The following is a 17,664-nucleotide window of genomic DNA, read 5'->3' on the forward strand; positions in this document are numbered from 1 at the left end:
CTTTAAAAAAGACTAGCCGTTTCCTCCGATAGTTTATTATAACGTCGTATTCCTTAAACTATTTTCGTTCGATAATAAAGTCGTGCTTTATATCGATTATAAAGAAAGGTATAAAAAGTGTTTTATATCTTTATATTTTAAAGTTTAAAAGGAGGGCGATATTAATTAATTAAAGGGACTTATCGTCGTATCCTCCGATAATTTTAGGTTAAAACTTAATTAATTATCGAGGGTTTAGTCGCTTTATCACTTTACGGGCTAATTTTATGTTTATAAACAGTTTTTCGTTAACTCCCGTGTCCGCGAGTATATTAATAATAGTAATAAATAATCCATTACTTATTATAGTATAGGTAAAAGTAAAAGGGTCCCTTTTAAAGTAGGTTTATAAGAAATTAAAAGGTATATCTTATATATTTAACTCGGATAACATCCTTAAGAGGGAGTTAAAATTCTTTAGGGTATTTAGTTTTCCGAGTTATCGGAGTTTTTTTTAAATAGGTAGAGTTAAACGAAACGGTCGATTTAAGATTAATAAGATTATATTTTATTAAGGCTATTAATCCATTAATTCGCTTAATACACTACTAGTCGAAAGTTTTTTTATTAAAACAGTTCTAAGAGAAATATCCGGTCTTTTTATAATTAAAGCATGCTTTTTTAATTAAAAGCTCCTTTATTTTAACGGCAGGAATACGACGGGAAATATCGGTCTACTTAAACGATCCGGTAACGGAGCCACCGGCGGAACTAGTTTTAAGGGCAGTACTCCGTTTAATACTTTTTCCGGTGGTTTTAGCGTTATTCTTTTTTTACGCCGTTACACTAAACGTAGTTACGATTTTATTAATAATCGTATCGAAAAATAATGAAATAGAATTTATTAAACGAAATATCGTTATTATAATAATCGGTAATTACCTTTTTATTTAATCGGGCGGGTAATTTATCGTTAAACTCTCGTTTATAGTCGTCTTTTTAACGCGGGCGTGTCCGGCTAGCTTAACGAACTCGAATTAAAAGGTTTAAAAGCTGTTACTAGGCTTTATAATTAAGTTTCGAAAGGCCTTACGGGCCTTTTCGTGAGCGTTAAGGTTATAATACTATTTATACAAGTAATTTAGGAGGTTTTTAAAAGTCTTAATTAAAGGGTCGTCTCACTCGTTAATAACGAAAAGGTGTAAATTCTTAGCGGCTTTGCCGTTAACCCGGCTAATAATATAGGTACACTTATTCTCATTAATAAGATAGTGGTTAATATTCGTTTTTAATTTACCCTTTAAAGTTATAAACTAGTAGTCGAACTTAACTTCAGAGTCTTTTTTATTAGTGAACAGGGGGGGTCGAATATCTTAATATTTCGCTTAGAGCCACTAAGCGACGTAACGCCGGTGCGGGTCGTCCCTTTTATTTAAACCGAGACTCCTCGGTTTCGGATTAAGAGATTAATAATATATTGATTTAATTGCTAGATTTCCTCGTTTCTCTTTACAACGATTAGTATAAAGTCTTTCTTTTTCTCGGTAAACTTACCGTCCTTGTCTAGTCTTCTATTTTAACTATTTTTTTAATTAGCGTCGTTATTTAAGTCTTTTTCGCCGAGGACGGCAGTTTATATATAGCTTTCCTTTAAGCTAATATTAAGGTTCTTAGAGATTTTTATTAAATTAAGGGCTTAGTCTTTAAAGCTTATTATAAGGAAGGTTCGCAGTTTAAACTCCTCCTAGATAGCGGTCGGGTTTTTTTTATATATCTTATCGAAATGTTTTTTAACGATTAAGCCTTCGCGTTTAAGCTACTAGGTTTTCGCGGTCTCGGTAAAGGCTACGAAAGGTATCGCGGAAGTATTATAATAAAAACTGTATATAATAGTTAATCGTTTAATCTTTTTTTTAATATCTTTGTTTATAACGTTAAAAAAGTTATCGAAAAAGAAAAGCGTTCGCAATTTAAGTTTAACCTCGACCTGGTATAATTAGTAAAATAATTCGAGGGCGGTAACTTCTTATTTTAAGTCGTTTTTAATATCGAATAATAAGTCCTCGCCCTCACGCCCGGTAATAACGCTTTAATTACCTACGTTTATCGGGTTTATACTAAGGTAAACGAAAAATGCGCGTTTAATTAATAAAGAATTTCGCGCGACACGCTTTTCTAAGCTCGCGAAAGAGCGGTTAATATCGTCGATATTAAAACGTATCGACTTACGGGCTTATTCTATACGCGTATCGCGCTTTTTTAAGCCGGCGGCTATCTTAATTAATTACTTTATTTAATCGAAATTAATCTAGGTTATAGTTTCTAAAAGAATAGGATATTCGTAGGGCCTTCTTAAGCTTAATAAGTTGGATTTTTTTCAGTAATATCACAATTATAGCAATTCGGGAGGCAAAGCTATAGGTTATTACTTTATTATGGAAAACCGAAAAAAATAGGGAAAAAAAAAAGGTCCAGCCTTGCCGGAACGATTTCCTTATCTAAATAGGTGGGGAAAAATAAGGTGGCGCTCGGGCCATTTCTCGCATGCCCTTGCCCCACTCTGGTTGGCAAGGCCACCAAAGGCCTGTTCTAAAGTGCGCCGTAGCAATAACACTTATTCTAAAAGCTTTTTAAATAAAAAAATATTTTTAAAAGTATTAATAAATATTTTAAAAATAATTTTTTATATTAAAAAGAATATATTAAGTTTAAATTTATTAAAGTGAAATTATAGAATTATTACCTAGTTTTATAGTAGAAATATTAATATTTTATAAAAATAACATAATTTTAAATTATTATGTATCGAAATATGAATTCTTTAATAAAATCAATTTTAAATTAAATCTTTTAACCGTAAATAATATTATAAAAGTTTATAACTTTTATATAAAGTATATAAAAATAAAACTTATTTAATAGTAAAGAACAGAAAGAGAAATAATTAATAATAACTTAAATATAATTAATTTTTATTATAATAAAAATTATTATTAATGAAATAAAGGAATATTTTTATAACAAAAATTAAATTAAAATTAATATTAAAATATTTTTTAAAAATTTAATATAAATGACTAAAAATAGAGTTTTTAGTCGACTAAAAACTCACCCCTTTAGTCTTAGTCTTAGTCACTTACCTGAATTTAGTCACTGTAATTTAGTCACTAATTAAATTAGTCAGAGTTTTTTAATTACTACCCTAACTAAATTAAGAATTTAGTCTTAGTTAAAAACTCTTAGTCATTTTTGCTAACCCTGCTATTAAACAATTCGGTATATATTATTACACTATAAAAAATATAATTAATTATAAAAAAAGAATTTAAGCCTCCGCCGGCTCCGGTTAAAAAAGCCCTAGGCCTCTTACTAATATAAAAAAATTTAAAAGTTACGACGAGCTAAAACCGCTGCTATTTTATACTATAAACGAGTTTATTAAAACGCTTTACCCGGGAAACTATAAAAAACGAGCCGCCCTTAAAGAAGCCGTTAAAAAAACCTCTTAAAAGCCTTAAAAAGGCTTTAAAAGCTAGCCTTTTCACGGCTTTACACGGTAAATAATAAACCTTTTAAGCTTAATTAATTACTATTATTATATAATTATATATACACGGTTAAAAAATTACTTTATAAATACGCGAACGTTACCCTATAATCGTTAATTACCCGGTAATTACCTTATAACTTACCCGGTAATTACTTTACGACTTACTCGGTAATTGCTTTATTACGTAATAATTACCTTATAGCTTACTCGATAATTACCCGGTAGTAATATATATATTCGTTTAACGTGGTTTATTACTACGCGACGTATATCACTTAGCGACGCACCTTTTTTACTTCTCGACCTTTTTATATAAATTAATTTAATTATAACGTTTAAAATTAATTAAAACTATTCGTTATTTAATTTTTCGCTTAATTTTATATCTTTTTTATATGTTCGCGTATTGTAACCTGTTTTGCCGTAGATATTATAGCGCCTTTTACCGGTCGCCCTTCGTTTCGACGAACCTTTATTTTTACTTTTATCGGGCGTTAAACGTTTTTTTTTTTATTTTTTCGTTCTATAGCTATTAAGATTTTTTAATAGTAAGGGCTCTTTTAAACTAAATTCGCGACTTTTTAGCTTTTCGGCGCTTAGAAAGTGCTAAATTAGCTTCTTTTAATATATATATTTTATTATATACAAGGGTTATTTTATAGGCTATTTTAATTATATTTTTCGCTATTTAGTTTACCGCATTTAAAATCGGCGTCGGAGAGCTTCCTTAATAAGTAAATACCCTCTTTTTAATATAAATAAAGTGCTTAGTTATTTATTAAAGGTTAAACGGCGTTTAAAGGTTATAGGTATTGGCCGTCCTTAAACGGGATGGGTTAAGTGTAAGCGTCCGGAAACGTATATTTAGCTTATTAATTACCTCGTTAAGGTTATAAGGTATTAAACTAAATACGCTGAATTTAAATTTAATATTAGTTTCCATAAAAACAGTAAAATACGCGGCTTTAAAAACAATAAAGAACTCGAGTTTAATAATATAGTTTATAAAAACCTTAATAAATAGCTCGATTTTTTCGAATAAGTACGCTTTAAAAACAAATAAAATACTATATTAAAAAGTTAAAATAAGTGCGATAAATAGGGAGGCATATTAATAATAATAATATCGTTATTTTAGTAATATATCTCGAATTCGGCCGAAATATAGTTTTCGTAGTCGTCGAGAATTAAAAAGCGGTAACGACCTTTCGTTTATAATCTAGTATATTTATTAAAGTATTTAATTTAATTTAAGCCTATTTTATTATTAATCCAGCTATTAAAAGTCGGCTTAATTACTTAGTCGCCCGGTAAATCGGTTTCGCGAGATTAATTCGCGAGGTGATATTAGCTTTAAACGATTAAAAACGGCGGAATATATTAACTTTACTAATTAATATATTTAATCGCCGTTATTTATTCCCGATTATTAAACTAAATCGACTTCGCTTTTTTACGTCGTTCGGCGCGTATTACGACGAGTATTAACCCGATTATACTTATTATAAAACCGGTTTTATTAAAATTTTAAATATTTTCGTTAACGATCCCGTATTTCGCTTTTACATTTACAATTAATATAAACTAGCCGGAAATAATTTTAAAATCCTCGTAAGAAGTTTTTTAATAAATATACCGACGATTTATCTTAATTTTTTAATCCGGGTTACGGTTAATAAAGCGTTTAACTTAATATTTATCGACGCGATAAAAGAATTAGCCATATTTTTTATATTAACGAAATCAGGAAATATCCCTCGAATATTTAAATTAATTATATATTTATAAAGTACTTTTTTTAATTAAATTTAATTTACGTCGTTTCGATCGAATTTCGCGTTTTAAAGTTTAGCCGTAAATTCGATAATGTAAAATTAATTCGGGTATATTATAAGCTTTTATTATTATTATTTAGTTTATTTAATTCGGTTTATTTCGTATCGCTTAAATTATTAAAACTATTCGATCTTTTTAGGATTAATTAAGTATTATAATTATAAAGGTATTACGTGTTAAAGTTAAATTATATTAGAATTAAATTTAAATGCGTCGCTAAGTAATATACGTAGCGTAATAATAAACTACGTTAATAAATAATTATAATAATATATAACGCTTTATAAATAAAATATAAAACTAGTAAAATATTTAATCTAAACGGGAAGGTAAGGAAAAGTAAGGGCGCGTAGGGGGGAGGTCGCGAGAAGGGGTTATATCTTACCCTACTATTAATGCCCAGCGAGCTCCCTATCTTCCCGCCTCACCCGTACGAATACAATCACCATCGCATATGTGAGAGATAAAAAGGCCTGCCTGCACGAATATTCATGTGATGTCTCCAGGGGTATTACATTCGAGCCTGAACCATCGGGAAGCTCGGTTCCAAGCCCACGTGCCTTGTGCGTCGGCTGAAAGATGGCTAGACTCTCTTCGGACCGAGCCCCCAGCAGCATCGCTAACAATCGTGACAAACCCCAACACAGGGGATATAGTCAGCCACTTTACCGCAATCGCACCTTTTTCAAGCATTCTTGACGCAGAAAACAATAACACACATCGCCATTATTCAAAATCGACCGGTGGCAGAGACACAGCTCTGGAATTCTTAAAGTTGTTACCAACCTGCGATCCGCTTCAACAGAGGTGATGTTGTTTTCTGGCAGATCTCAATCAGAAGCCTGCTAGCAACCCTGTTGTGGCGTCAAAGAACATCGTTCACAATAATGTCCAAATATAGGACATCGTCTCAGGCATCTCGAAGTTTTGTTCTCGGCCTGGGGCTGTACGTCGCATCTTGTCCCAGCCGTGAATTACATCTGGTGGTATCAAGTAACAGAGACCAACCAAACGGCCCTCAGCGCAAAAGGTTACCTGAAGGTCCGTCGTTCATCCTAGATTTGGTCGCCTGTGTACCGGCAACGCCCGCTCTCACAAACGGTCCCAGTCTGCCAGCGTGCCCCTACCCTATCGCATTACCCGACGCCGCAGCCAGCAGAACTAATATGCGGCTTTGCACACGTCTCCCTGCGTCAATCGCCGGAGAGTGGCGGGGCTTGGCTCCTATGGTGGTGGGTGCCGCCTATCGAACGGTCTGGATCAGGTACCTTACACAGCCAAGGGGTTGCGCGTTACAGCTGCCGCATACTGGGAAGACACCATCGTCAACGCCATCAACATCATGGGCGGCAGTTGGGAAGTAAATGCCACAGTTTATACTAAGATGGCCGCATTGATAACTATGGAATATTAAAGAACGTCAGCTGTATTCTCTACCGAGGTCGCATGTGCCATGTTAGCTGACGGGCTCATGTCACGAATCGCAAGGGTGTTCCGCGATGGACCGCGTCTTGGAAGGCAACGTGGTACCTGGTACACAGCTCGGACGCTGTAGACGCGATTGGACCGATCTACTCTACATAATTAGGCGATCCCCGCTCTTGTGTCTCAACCACATGATGCTGTCTCGTGCCGAAATGAAAGCAATTAAGCCATTGTCCCGTATGCATCCGGAGGCCATGCAAAGGAGGTAAACCACCATTCGCCGTCACCAGATACCATGTTGTAGAACTCGGCGACGGCATCGGCCTGGACGAACTGCCACATCATATCACTCTCATCATCATCTGCCTCCTCTTCCTCGTAGCCCAAGCACATGATAACCACAACTCCCTCGCCGACGTACTCGGGTTTTCTGTTCTCCTTGGCGAGTTCCTCTTCAGCCACATGGAATCGCTCGAGGACCTCGCCGTTGACTAGCATGAAGTACCCGTCGGCTTGGCCTCCATCTCTCTCCCGGGTTGCGACCGATTCCATGTGGAGTTTTCGCACCTCGTCAACCGACAGGCCGTTGAGGTTTATGCCGCCTTGCCCTTCCTTGGTGTACAAGGTGACAGCGGATGCAACGTCGCCTGCTCCGTCGGAATCGCAGCGTCGAATCATGGCTTTCCGAATGTAGTCGATGTACCGCTGGAAAAGCTCATCGTCTTTGAATGAGGTTCGGTAGACGTCAAAGCCCCATTTCGAGTAGAGCTGCACTGCCCCAAGGATTTCGCGCATTGGGTGTTGCCAATTCGATGCTGACATCTTGATATAATGAGGATATCCAAAACGTCGGTGCAGTTTCCAGTTGATGGTGGAAGGTTTTATGTTTCAGGGAGATGTTCTCCCTCGCTACAAATTACTGGAAATCTATGCTGATTTAAATATGCGAACAAAAGGTTTAAAAAGTCTAAATCAGCATATAAAATTAGAAACACACGTGCATTAGAGACATGCCTTGACTTAGTATTCTAAATCCGTGTTCTCTAATATTTTGGGTTCGTACCAGGTATAGCGAGACCAAGGTGCTCACAAAGAGCATATTATATCTAATAAAGAGATTTCAAATAGCCTTAATAACTTCCTCCAGCTGTGAGAAATGGGCCCGTTGCCCATTTATCCCGTTGCAGGGCGAGCCGGCCTAATGCTGCTGTGACTACTTTAAGTTCCAGCCCCGGGGTTCCTCCAGCTTACTGTATCATGTCCCTCGTGAAGTGAGAGACTTAAAGTGTCGGGCCTTGCTATGCGACACTTAATTATCTCACGCAAATTTCCTTTTCATGTGTTTTCAGTCGTTGTGTCAATATCACCCAAAATATCTACGCCTTTCTAAATAAACAAGTAGCTGGTCGATGGGGTTCTTTAAAGAACCAGTAGGTAAGATGCAACCCCTATCGGCTGCCCCCCCTCAAATGACATACCTAAAATAGATGTAAAAATTAACAACATCAGCAATAGATAGGTTAATTGAACAACGCACATTGCATTTTAAGGCCTGTTTCGGCTGGTGCGCACTATAATAGAATTACCCTTATCACCAGCTCGATTTACATTACTTTCCACCACCTTATCGGCGCGCCTTTTCGGCCTTTTCGGCCTTTTCCTTAGCCTTCCTTCTTTAACGTCCTTTTAAACCTCCTTGATGTTTACTATATATATAAAGCCTTTATTAAGGTCCTCGTCGACCTTTCTCTTTTTTTAAAATCTTATTTTCTCTAGATCTGCTTTTAAACCGGTTTTTTTCTACTTTAATCGGCCGATCCGGGCCGTTAAATTATTAATACTCTTACCGAGCTTTTTTTATAGTAATCTCTTAATTAAATCACCGGTGGTAATATTAGTATTAAATATTATAGCCTTTAAATCTTTAACTTACTAGTTATTTTTAAGCGTTTCGATCTTTTTAGCCTTCGGTTTAATTAGCTAGCGCGTATCCTCGGCGGCGATAGCTTTATCGATAGCGTGTATTATATTAATACGACGAAACTTATTATTTATTAGCTTATTAATATTAAGGGGGTAGATATTAATTGTTGCTTATTTATTAGCGATAACCTTAAGGGTAAAGGCTACTTTACGTGCTTTAACTTAAGCTTAAAGAAAGTCCCCTTTTTTAACGTAGCTATTATTAATAACGGCGTATACTAGGTTAAGCTTCCTTTAAAACCTCTTTTTTAAGACTTTAAAATAATTAATATTTAAGGGCTGGAGTATATAAGAACTATATAGTGGTAAGTAGAGGAGTTATACCTTAGCTTTTAACGCCGTTAATATAAAGTTATTATCGATATAACTTCTATATTTATTTAAAATTAAGAGCTTTTATTAGTTAAGGTTATTAAGTTTAATTAAAGGGATAAAGATTTTTTTTAGTTATTTTAAAGCTATAGGATTAAAAGTTTATTCTTTTAATAACGCTTTAAAGGCTTAGTCCTTATATTTATAATTAATTTCATCTTTTTTTAAAGGAATTACTATTATTAGACCGATTAACTTTTAAATATAACTAAAGGCGGCAGGATATTATTAATAGTATTAATATATTTTAAAATAATTATTTATTCGTAATTAGCCGAGTCGTTTCGCATTAAACTTTAATAGGCGATAGGGCCGATTATTATAATACTTTCCCTTATTATTATCGTAGTTTCTATTTTATCGGCGTTGAATTTAAATCGAGGGGGTATATTTACGATAATAGTAATATTAAGCCGATTAAAAAACCCTCGCACGGCCCCGTTTAATGTGTATACGAGGCGCCGGAAATTTATCGCTTTGGCACGCACGGTTTTAAGGGCCGGATAACGTTTTAAAAAATAGTGCACCTATCGTTTACCGATAAAGTGATCGATCTTTTTTATAAGGAGGATACGTTAAGTATATATGCGAAAGAGTCGGTGCGTAGGTACGTAGCTTAAGCTGGCTTAAAAAGGGCCTATTTAGTTAAAAAGGTTTTTTTCGTAGGGGTAAATAACTGCCGAGTTTTATCCTGCTTTTTTTTAAATATTAAACCCTAAGTCGGTTACGAAGGGTGCCTCTATTAATGTTATAGTCTTTAACCGCACGGTTAATGCTTCCGCCGGCCAGCACGGCCTGGACCGCTTGGGCAATGCGAGCTTCTTTAGTTATATTAGTGGTAGTAAAAAGAAAAAAAAAGAGGAAGAGATTAATCTATTTCAATTAACAAACGAGTGAAATTTAACCCCTTTATATACTGTTATTATTGCTCAGGGGCTCTAGAATCATCTGAAATCTGGAGGGGTCATTTGAGGGGGGGGCAGCCGATAGGGGTTGCATCTTAATGTTCTACTGCATCCACCTCTCCGTACGGTTTCACTAACCAAAAAGCCAAGAGCGAATACTATTTCTGCCTTTCTACTCGACTCCTTGGAGTACGACGAAGCCGCCCGTCGTTTCACCGCCGACTGTACCGCGGCTCGTACCCCCACCGAGGCCACAGGACACTTGCCCGGAATGTGGAAGCTAGTCGAGAATGTAGCCAGGAAGTATCCAGAGCACCACGAGAAGGCATGCATACCACTTTCTCTCGTTGTTGTTACTCCCCGCTTACAGTAGCACAGCTCGTCGGCTTGCTCGACTCGATCCACCGCTTGCCTGACCTCGTGATCCGAGATGAGGCGGCTGTCGAATGGTCCGAACTGCCCTTTCTGGTGGAGGGCTGGGACCAAATCTACAACCGACCCGATGACCGGCACTCCGAGGAGAATGTTTCCGTCATAGTTTTCATCGCGAAACTCCTTTCGCCAAGGACATGGTGATGGAAATGACTAGTATCGAGAAACAGGACGGTCTTTGAAAGTGTGTTGTTATTACTCTATTGAAACAGTACCTGTTAGAATGAGAACACCGTACCATGGAAGCTCTTGTCGATATCCGCAATGAACTTGTCAAAGTCAAAGTACACATCGTCCGGCGTCGACGTGCCAATGTCGGAGTGCTCCAAGCCCGGTGCGCAAAGTGGCAGTGCCATGGATGCAGCAAGTTCCTCCTCGGTCGACTGGACGACCAGACTCCCTAGCTCCGGAGCCACTGCCGTTTCTCCAGCCACTCTGTAACTTTCCGCGACCAACAATGGTTCTTCCGTGCCCATTGCGGAATAGGATGGCGTGCTACCGCTCTTCTGCCGCAGATACTCCATTGGCGTCATTTTGGTCACATCCTTGAAGGTGCGATGAAAGTGCCACCTCGAAAGCCCAGCCTGCTTCGCCATCTGACGAACGATGGGAATACGTATTGATGATTTGCTGCTGTTGATATCCAGTGATATTGATTAGGGTATATGGGTTGATGATGAGGGAAAGGATCGGATTGGCGGGAGAAGTAAGCAGGAAGGAATCGGAGAAGACCCGAGGCCGATTTGCAGGAATCCAGCCGTCGTCTTGCTAGAGAAGCGGCCAATCAAGATCGATGCCAAGCCAAGCCTGCCCGCCAGGCCCGGCCTCTTGTCCGTCCTCGGCTGCTGATTGGCTACAACAACAGCAAAAGCTAAAATTGAATGAAGCCTTGCCTTGTAACTAGCCAATGGGCCGCCGAGCTTCTTGTGACGCAGGCTCGGATTGGTCACATCTTTGGCAATGGTGTTGGACTTCAGACGCTGGATGTTTGTATATATACGAACGCATAACACAAACACCAACTGTAGTTCTATTTCCTAAAGCAACTCATCGAATCCTCTTCTCTTTCCTCAAATCCAAGCCCTCTTGATTCTATCTCAACTACCAACATGCCATCTTCAGCGACGCACTCGGTCATAACACCCGCCATCATGTATTGGGGCACCCCAGTCGTCCTAATAACCACCGAGAACGACGATGGGACCGCCAACGTCGCGCCCATCTCCTCGGCCTGGTGGCTCGGCCACCGATGCGTCCTGGGCCTGGCCGCCGCGTCGCAAACCACCATCAACCTCCTGCGCACCAAGCAATGCGTCCTCAACCTCCCAAGCGACGACATGGGATCCTACATCAACGCCATCGCCAAAACGACCGGCAGCCCTGTCATCCCTCCGGTAAAGCAAGCACTCGGCTACGAACACTGCAAGGACAAGTTTGCCCGATCCGGCTTGACACCGCACCCGTCCGACCTGGTCCGACCCCCTCGCATCGCCGAGTGTCCCGTGCAAATGGAGGCCGAGCTGGCGGGCACTACAGAGTTGATGCAGGACGTGCCAGATCGAAAGGGTTTCATACTGGCCATCGAGGTCAAAGTCATCCGGACCCATGTGCAGGACGATCTGCGCTTGCCCGGCCACAGCAACCGGATCGACCCCGACCGCTGGCGGCCGATGATCATGAGTTTCCAGGAGCTGTACGGTCTGGCGCCCAAGAAGACGGTCTCAACTCTCGCTTCGATCGACGAGGAGAAATACCGACCCTTGACTGTGTCAAACGTGGGAGCATCGGCTGCTGAGAAGGGCAAGAGTGGGAGCGAAGAGGCCTAGGATGATGCTGCAGTGAAAGATGGGAGGTTGCCGCATTGTCGATAGATGGTGAAAAGCTACTTAGATTGTCTTACTCATAGATAAATTTTTCAGCTTCGAACAGCTCAGTTTAGTTTTAACATACAAAGCATATTACAGTATTAACCCAGCCTTTCGGAACATCTCGAAAGCGTCAAGCCACCCTTCGATGGGGTCTCTCCTTTCCTCAAACCCAGCTTCCCTCAGCCTTTCAAGCGACAGCTGTCGATCGAAAGTCAACCACGAGCCGACACTGTCCAGCTGCTTCCTGCCCGCGCCGACACCGCCCTTGGCAGCCTTATCCAGGCCGTGCTCCCCAAACACACCCTGGTACCTTTCAACGTACTCGCTGGGCAGCAGTTCTGTTTCTGATCTGGTCTCGGGCCCGGTGCCCACGAGCCCGAACCACGCCGCCAGGCGGGGCCACAAGTCGTGCATCTTGGTCGGCGCATCTGCGTCCGCGATGTTGAACAGCCTCCCGTCGCCGCAGCGTTCCGGGTTCTGGCCCGCATAGATTGCAAAGCGGGCCATGGTGCTTGCGGCGACGGGGGAGCAGAGCGATTCGTAGCCGGCACTGACTCCAGGGAAAGGGACCTCTACAGTTGCAGCCTCCTTCTTGTCGCTGTTTTGCCCACCCTGTATGCGGGGGCCTATGCCGTGGTTGTAGGCGTACAGCGAGAGATACTGCGCCCAGTGGAGAGCAAGGCTGAACTGGGAACCGTTCGGGGTGAACCCGATCTTTTTGGGACATTAGCCAGGATTATGGGGGTTTCCCTGTACAGTATGCAGGGCCGACTTACGATAGCATCGGGGCAAATCTCACACCACGTCCAGCTCTTGCCCTTACAGGCGTCGGTCAACACCTTCCTGAACTGGGGATAGGCCACCGTCTTCGCGTAGTCTGCAGGCAGGTTGTTCACCATATCTTCCGTAAGCGGCGCAGAGAATGTCCCGCCGGGAACGTAGATGCCGTATCCCTGTATTCAATGAGGATCAGCATGCTACCCATGTAGCTTGGGTTCTGACAGGGGGCTCTTACACGTGTGCCGCCAGGGAAAACGACGAATTTCAGGTTCTGGGTCAGAGAGGAGACTGCGTCGACCACATTCTCGAGCATCTTCTTGTTGACAGCGACCTCTTCCTCGAGGTCGTGGCCCACTGATGTAAAAACTAGACAGCATTGATTCCGTCGTCAGAACGTCATTCTTCGTCACACCACCAATCCTCATCTCCATGGGGACTGCATCTCACCGAAATAGAAGATGTGCGTTATCTTGTCGGCATTCGGCACCTGCTGCCTGAGCGAATCTGCAAGCGCGCCCGCATCGCCCCGGAGATCGACCCCCGAGACGAGACGGAGACCCGGTCGGTCAGCCGCGGGCTCCGGCCAATGGGCCTCGGCGAGATCGATGGGGCGGTTCGCCACGGCGGTGACGCTGGCAAAGGTGCCAGGGGCCGGGTAGGCGGCCAGCAGCTGGTCGACCATGGCCCAGCCGATGAGGCCGGATGCGCCGAAGACAATGGCGTGGTTTTCCGACATTGTGAGTTGGCGGCACGTACTAGTATCGCTGGAACGTGTCGAGATGGTATCTCCTGGTCAGGTTGTATCCGGGGTTCCATTGAGGGCTGTCGTCGTTCTTATGAGGCCGGATAGCTGAACTAGTGGCGCCAAGCTAATGAACCATGGTGAACCACTATGATTCATCACCGTGGAGCATATTAGTGTCTAGGGGGTTCGCACCGGCAAAGTTTGAACACGAACAAGGCCCTACCGCCGTAATTAGTTACAGTACTGTTCAGGGATTTTTATATCAATCTAAGCTAAGATCCTTGTCTAGATGTGTCCGATCAAATCTCATGTATTCACCATAGATTCAATAAGCTGACGCGACGCCTCGTGGTGATTAGCCCCAGCCTCCCTCCGAGTCCGATAGTTGTGAGCTCGATCCTGGACCTCCTGACCAGTCAACGCGAGATTCGTCTCTCCTGTAGCTAAGAGATCGACCCAACCACTGGTATTGTAGGTGAGCGTCCCGAGCTCCCGATACCCAAACTCAGTGTACGATTTGGGCAACAAGCCGTCCTTCTTCTTCGGCTGCGACCGAATACCCCGCTTGACCTGCTCGCTGCGCGCCAACACGTGGCTCTTGACGGTGCCGGCGATTCCCGGGGCACATAACCGTTGGACGGCGCCAAAGATGCGGTCGTTGATGCGCGATTTCAGTTGGACGTTATGGCTGAGGGACGGGAAGGTGGCCTGGACGGACTTCCACCGGGACAGCGGGTTGGACGCGGCGTGGATAGTGCCCAGAGCCAGGACCAGGAGCTGCGCCTCCTCCACTTGCTGTATAGGGGGCACGCCACCTCGAGGCGCCGAGTCGAAGAAGCGGCTCGTGAGCGGCATTTGGTCGTCACCCGCCGCGATCCAGTAGATCTCGTTGCAAAGGTCGAATTGTAGGGACATGGTAACCGCGTGGAGGGTCTTTCTGTCCAGGCTCGGGTGACGATCGGCGCCAGCTTTCGATGGGGGCGACGACGCACGGTGTATCATATCCCAAAACATGCGAACCCTCGTATTGAATGGAAGAGATGAGACCAAGAGAAATGCATCGTGGCCAGACAGGCTCCCCGTCTGCTGAGCGCTGGGGAGAAACTCCTGGAACGGCTCAGTCGTGGCCGTCATCTTGACGGCCCTCGGAACGCCCTCCACCACCAGAACTCGACCCTTCTTCTGCTTGGGTGCGTCACCACCGAAAGCGACGGAGTCGGGCGCTGCAACGAATCTTCGGAGCGGCAGGTTTTGGGTCATCTCTTTGGCAATCGTCTTGGCCCGGCGATTCAGCGTCGATTCGAGACTTCCAAAGACGTTCAGGGGAGACTGTGTTACAGGGAGCTCGTAAATGCCCTTTATGCCTGCTAGCGGGCTCACATTCTCCCGTTGAAGATCCGTAGCAAGAGTCTTGGCATCCCTGGCACAGAAAGAGTAGCGTTCGGCTCCTAAACTGAACCTGTGGGCAGGGAAAACCACTTCCTTGGCCCAGGATTGGAGGCCAGGCGAATTAGCTTCCAACACGTTGGCGAAATGCAGCGTCGTTCCGCTTTTCAGCAGCGCCGTCGCATCCCATGGGTCGAGGAGATCCCACGGCCTCATCCAAGCACCCCCCGGGTCTTCATACGCATTACCAAATAGGATGATACTCTTGCCCGAGTACTGGCTCAAGACCGACTCATCCGAGCCCCTGATGTTGTACGAGCCGTAGACACTCAGATTGAAGACATCTACCCCTATGTGCAGGCGATACCTCAGGAATTCCAGAGTCTGGCGAATGGCATAGTCGGGCGTACGGCTGTTGACGACAAGAAGGTATTCCGAGTTCCCTGTCCGTTGATAAGGACAGGAGATCTGGACCGGCATATGGTGCTCCTCCACCGTTCGCATCGTCGACCTTGTCTGCGGATCACTTAGATGAAGCTGAACGCTCAGATATACGTGGGTGAAGTCTTCAACCCTGTCGTCGACGGTAAACTCCTGGTCAATGGTCGTAGATGACAAAGGCGGTATCTCGTCGATCTGATCAAAGCCTTGAGATATGTCAGACAGGAGGATCCGTGCCTCCTCATCACCGACTCGCGTTTCGCTAAACGCCGTGGCACAGGGCCGGCCAGTGTTGAATCCGTATGCTTTCCAGGACTTGTTGTGGAGCAGCCATCGAAAACGGACGCGGTCGCCTTTCGCCACGCTTCGAAGGAAGACGGGCGGGTCGAGCACCAGAGGGTAGCATATGCGAATGGGCGTCTTCCGACCACAGAACCCCGGGATCGGCCTTTTGAGACGCTCGTGGAACACTCCGACCAACTGCACCCAGTCATTGACGCCGCCTGCCAGCTCGCCCGCCGGTTCACCATAGCCTCGATCTCGGACCAAGGCTCGTAGCAACCCCGGTACCTCGACCTCCTGGCCCGGGCGGATGCCGAAGGGCAGCTGCAGGGGCTGCGAAGACACCGGTTCGAGATATTGGGTGCCCTTGATTAAGACGTGGACGGACCGGGTGGCGGGGGAGGGCATGAGGCCCACGTTCCTGACAACCAGGTCGTGCACGATTACGTGCTCGCCGGGCTCGTTGATGCCGTCGCCGTTCTCGTCCGTGATGTTGAATTTGACGACTTCAAGCTTATAGACGCCCGGATACGTGCTAGAGGCATTGGGTCCACGATTGACCTTGATCTGGACTCCACCATCAACGCCACGACTGCCTGCGTTTAGGTATGTGGACGGTTGGTGCCCCTCCCGGCCAGGCCTCCCCGGGAAGCCTCCGGCGCTCCATATACCGGTATTGGGACTGTTCAACTTGTCAGTAACAGAACGACTAGAGCCACAGGCGGAAAGGGGTCAACGGACTTGAAATGGCTAAGACCTCCCCGGCCACCCTTGCCACCCTTGCCAGGCAATCCATGTACACCGCTCTCTCCTCCGCTGCCTCCTCTTACGCTGAAATCCAGGGGTAACAGTAGATCGGTATCGTCCGTATCCACCGTCACAACAATATGACCTCCTGGACCTCCATTCGCACCGCTTGAGCCAGCACCACCACTATGATTTTCATTGTCAGTACGACGTGATCGACCCCAAAACAGGAAAGAATAGAAACCGTAGCAGGAAGGGCCAGACGGAATAAAATCCAAACGGCGAATACGTACTTTCCTCCGTTGCCACCATTTCCGCCGTTTTCGCCTTCGTTCCAACTGGTGGCATCACTCCCATTCCTGCCGGGACCGCCGTCTTGGCCATGCTGGCCACGGCCACCGGCGCCACCATTGCCGCCATCGGCCCTGAGTAGCAGCGTCTCGTCCCTTGCTATGCTCCAGTAGTCGGCCGAATGCCGCCCAAAGACTTGGACTTCCGAGGGCTGGTTTGGACAGCACGCCAGCCGAACTGTCAGGTAAGACCCCGGTGCACCTCTTGTTGGGCTACCAGCAGACCGGCCGTGTCTCCCGTGGTTGCCGCAGGCGGCTTGGCTCGCTGTGTCGGTGAACTCGAGAGCCGGTCGGCCGTCTTGTCCGCTGGCGTCGATGATCTTAGCTCTGGATGCCGCCATGGCTCTTTATTCTTGTGCAATATCCGAACGATGGAATAAGTTCTGTCGGCGCATTTGTCCATTTTATCAATTGTTGCGCCTTTTATTGCCTGCCCGATAAGGTTCCGTCATCGACTATCTACTTTGGAGGAGGTTTGGTTGAGGCCAAGCTGTCTGGCTTCGATAGGGACGATAGGGAAGATAGGCAAGAACGACCCACGTGATCGAATACCAGACCATGGGTTGACCGAAGCTTATTGCAT

General features: G+C 44.1%; 5 protein-coding genes across 5 annotated transcripts; 1 reads left to right on the forward strand and 4 right to left on the reverse strand.

The window, feature by feature from the left end:
• Nucleotides 1-7,012: 7,012 nt before the first annotated feature.
• Nucleotides 7,013-7,612, reverse strand: PG986_004962 (uncharacterized protein; the record flags this gene model as incomplete). The annotated part of the gene is made up of 1 exon (XM_066841184.1): nt 7,013-7,612. The coding sequence occupies one exon, from the start codon at nt 7,610-7,612 to the stop codon at nt 7,013-7,015; it is 600 nt and encodes a 199-aa protein (XP_066701046.1).
• A 3,088-nt stretch (nt 7,613-10,700) lies between these two features.
• On the reverse strand, nt 10,701-11,015 carry PG986_004963 (uncharacterized protein; the record flags this gene model as incomplete). Its single annotated transcript, XM_066841185.1, has 1 exon — nt 10,701-11,015. One exon carries the CDS (start codon nt 11,013-11,015, stop codon nt 10,701-10,703), a length of 315 nt encoding a protein of 104 aa, XP_066701047.1.
• Nucleotides 11,016-11,591: 576 nt separating this feature from the next.
• On the forward strand, nt 11,592-12,308 carry PG986_004964 (uncharacterized protein; the record flags this gene model as incomplete). Its single annotated transcript, XM_066841186.1, has 1 exon — nt 11,592-12,308. The coding sequence occupies one exon, from the start codon at nt 11,592-11,594 to the stop codon at nt 12,306-12,308; it is 717 nt and encodes a 238-aa protein (XP_066701048.1).
• Nucleotides 12,309-12,440: 132 nt separating this feature from the next.
• PG986_004965 (uncharacterized protein) lies at nt 12,441-13,866 on the reverse strand (the record flags this gene model as incomplete). Its single annotated transcript, XM_066841187.1, has 4 exons — nt 12,441-13,064; nt 13,127-13,303; nt 13,366-13,496; nt 13,578-13,866. The coding sequence occupies 4 exons, from the start codon at nt 13,864-13,866 to the stop codon at nt 12,441-12,443; spliced, it is 1,221 nt and encodes a 406-aa protein (XP_066701049.1).
• Nucleotides 13,867-14,181: 315 nt separating this feature from the next.
• PG986_004966 (uncharacterized protein) lies at nt 14,182-17,422 on the reverse strand (the record flags this gene model as incomplete). The annotated part of the gene is made up of 2 exons (XM_066841188.1): nt 14,182-16,666; nt 17,025-17,422. The coding sequence occupies 2 exons, from the start codon at nt 17,420-17,422 to the stop codon at nt 14,182-14,184; spliced, it is 2,883 nt and encodes a 960-aa protein (XP_066701050.1).
• Nucleotides 17,423-17,664: the final 242 nt, after the last annotated feature.

The sequence above is a fragment of the Apiospora aurea genome (genome assembly GCF_038362705.1).
Source record: "Apiospora aurea strain CBS 24483 chromosome Unknown utg000004l_segment0_segment0, whole genome shotgun sequence".
NCBI lineage: Eukaryota > Fungi > Ascomycota > Sordariomycetes > Amphisphaeriales > Apiosporaceae > Apiospora > Apiospora aurea.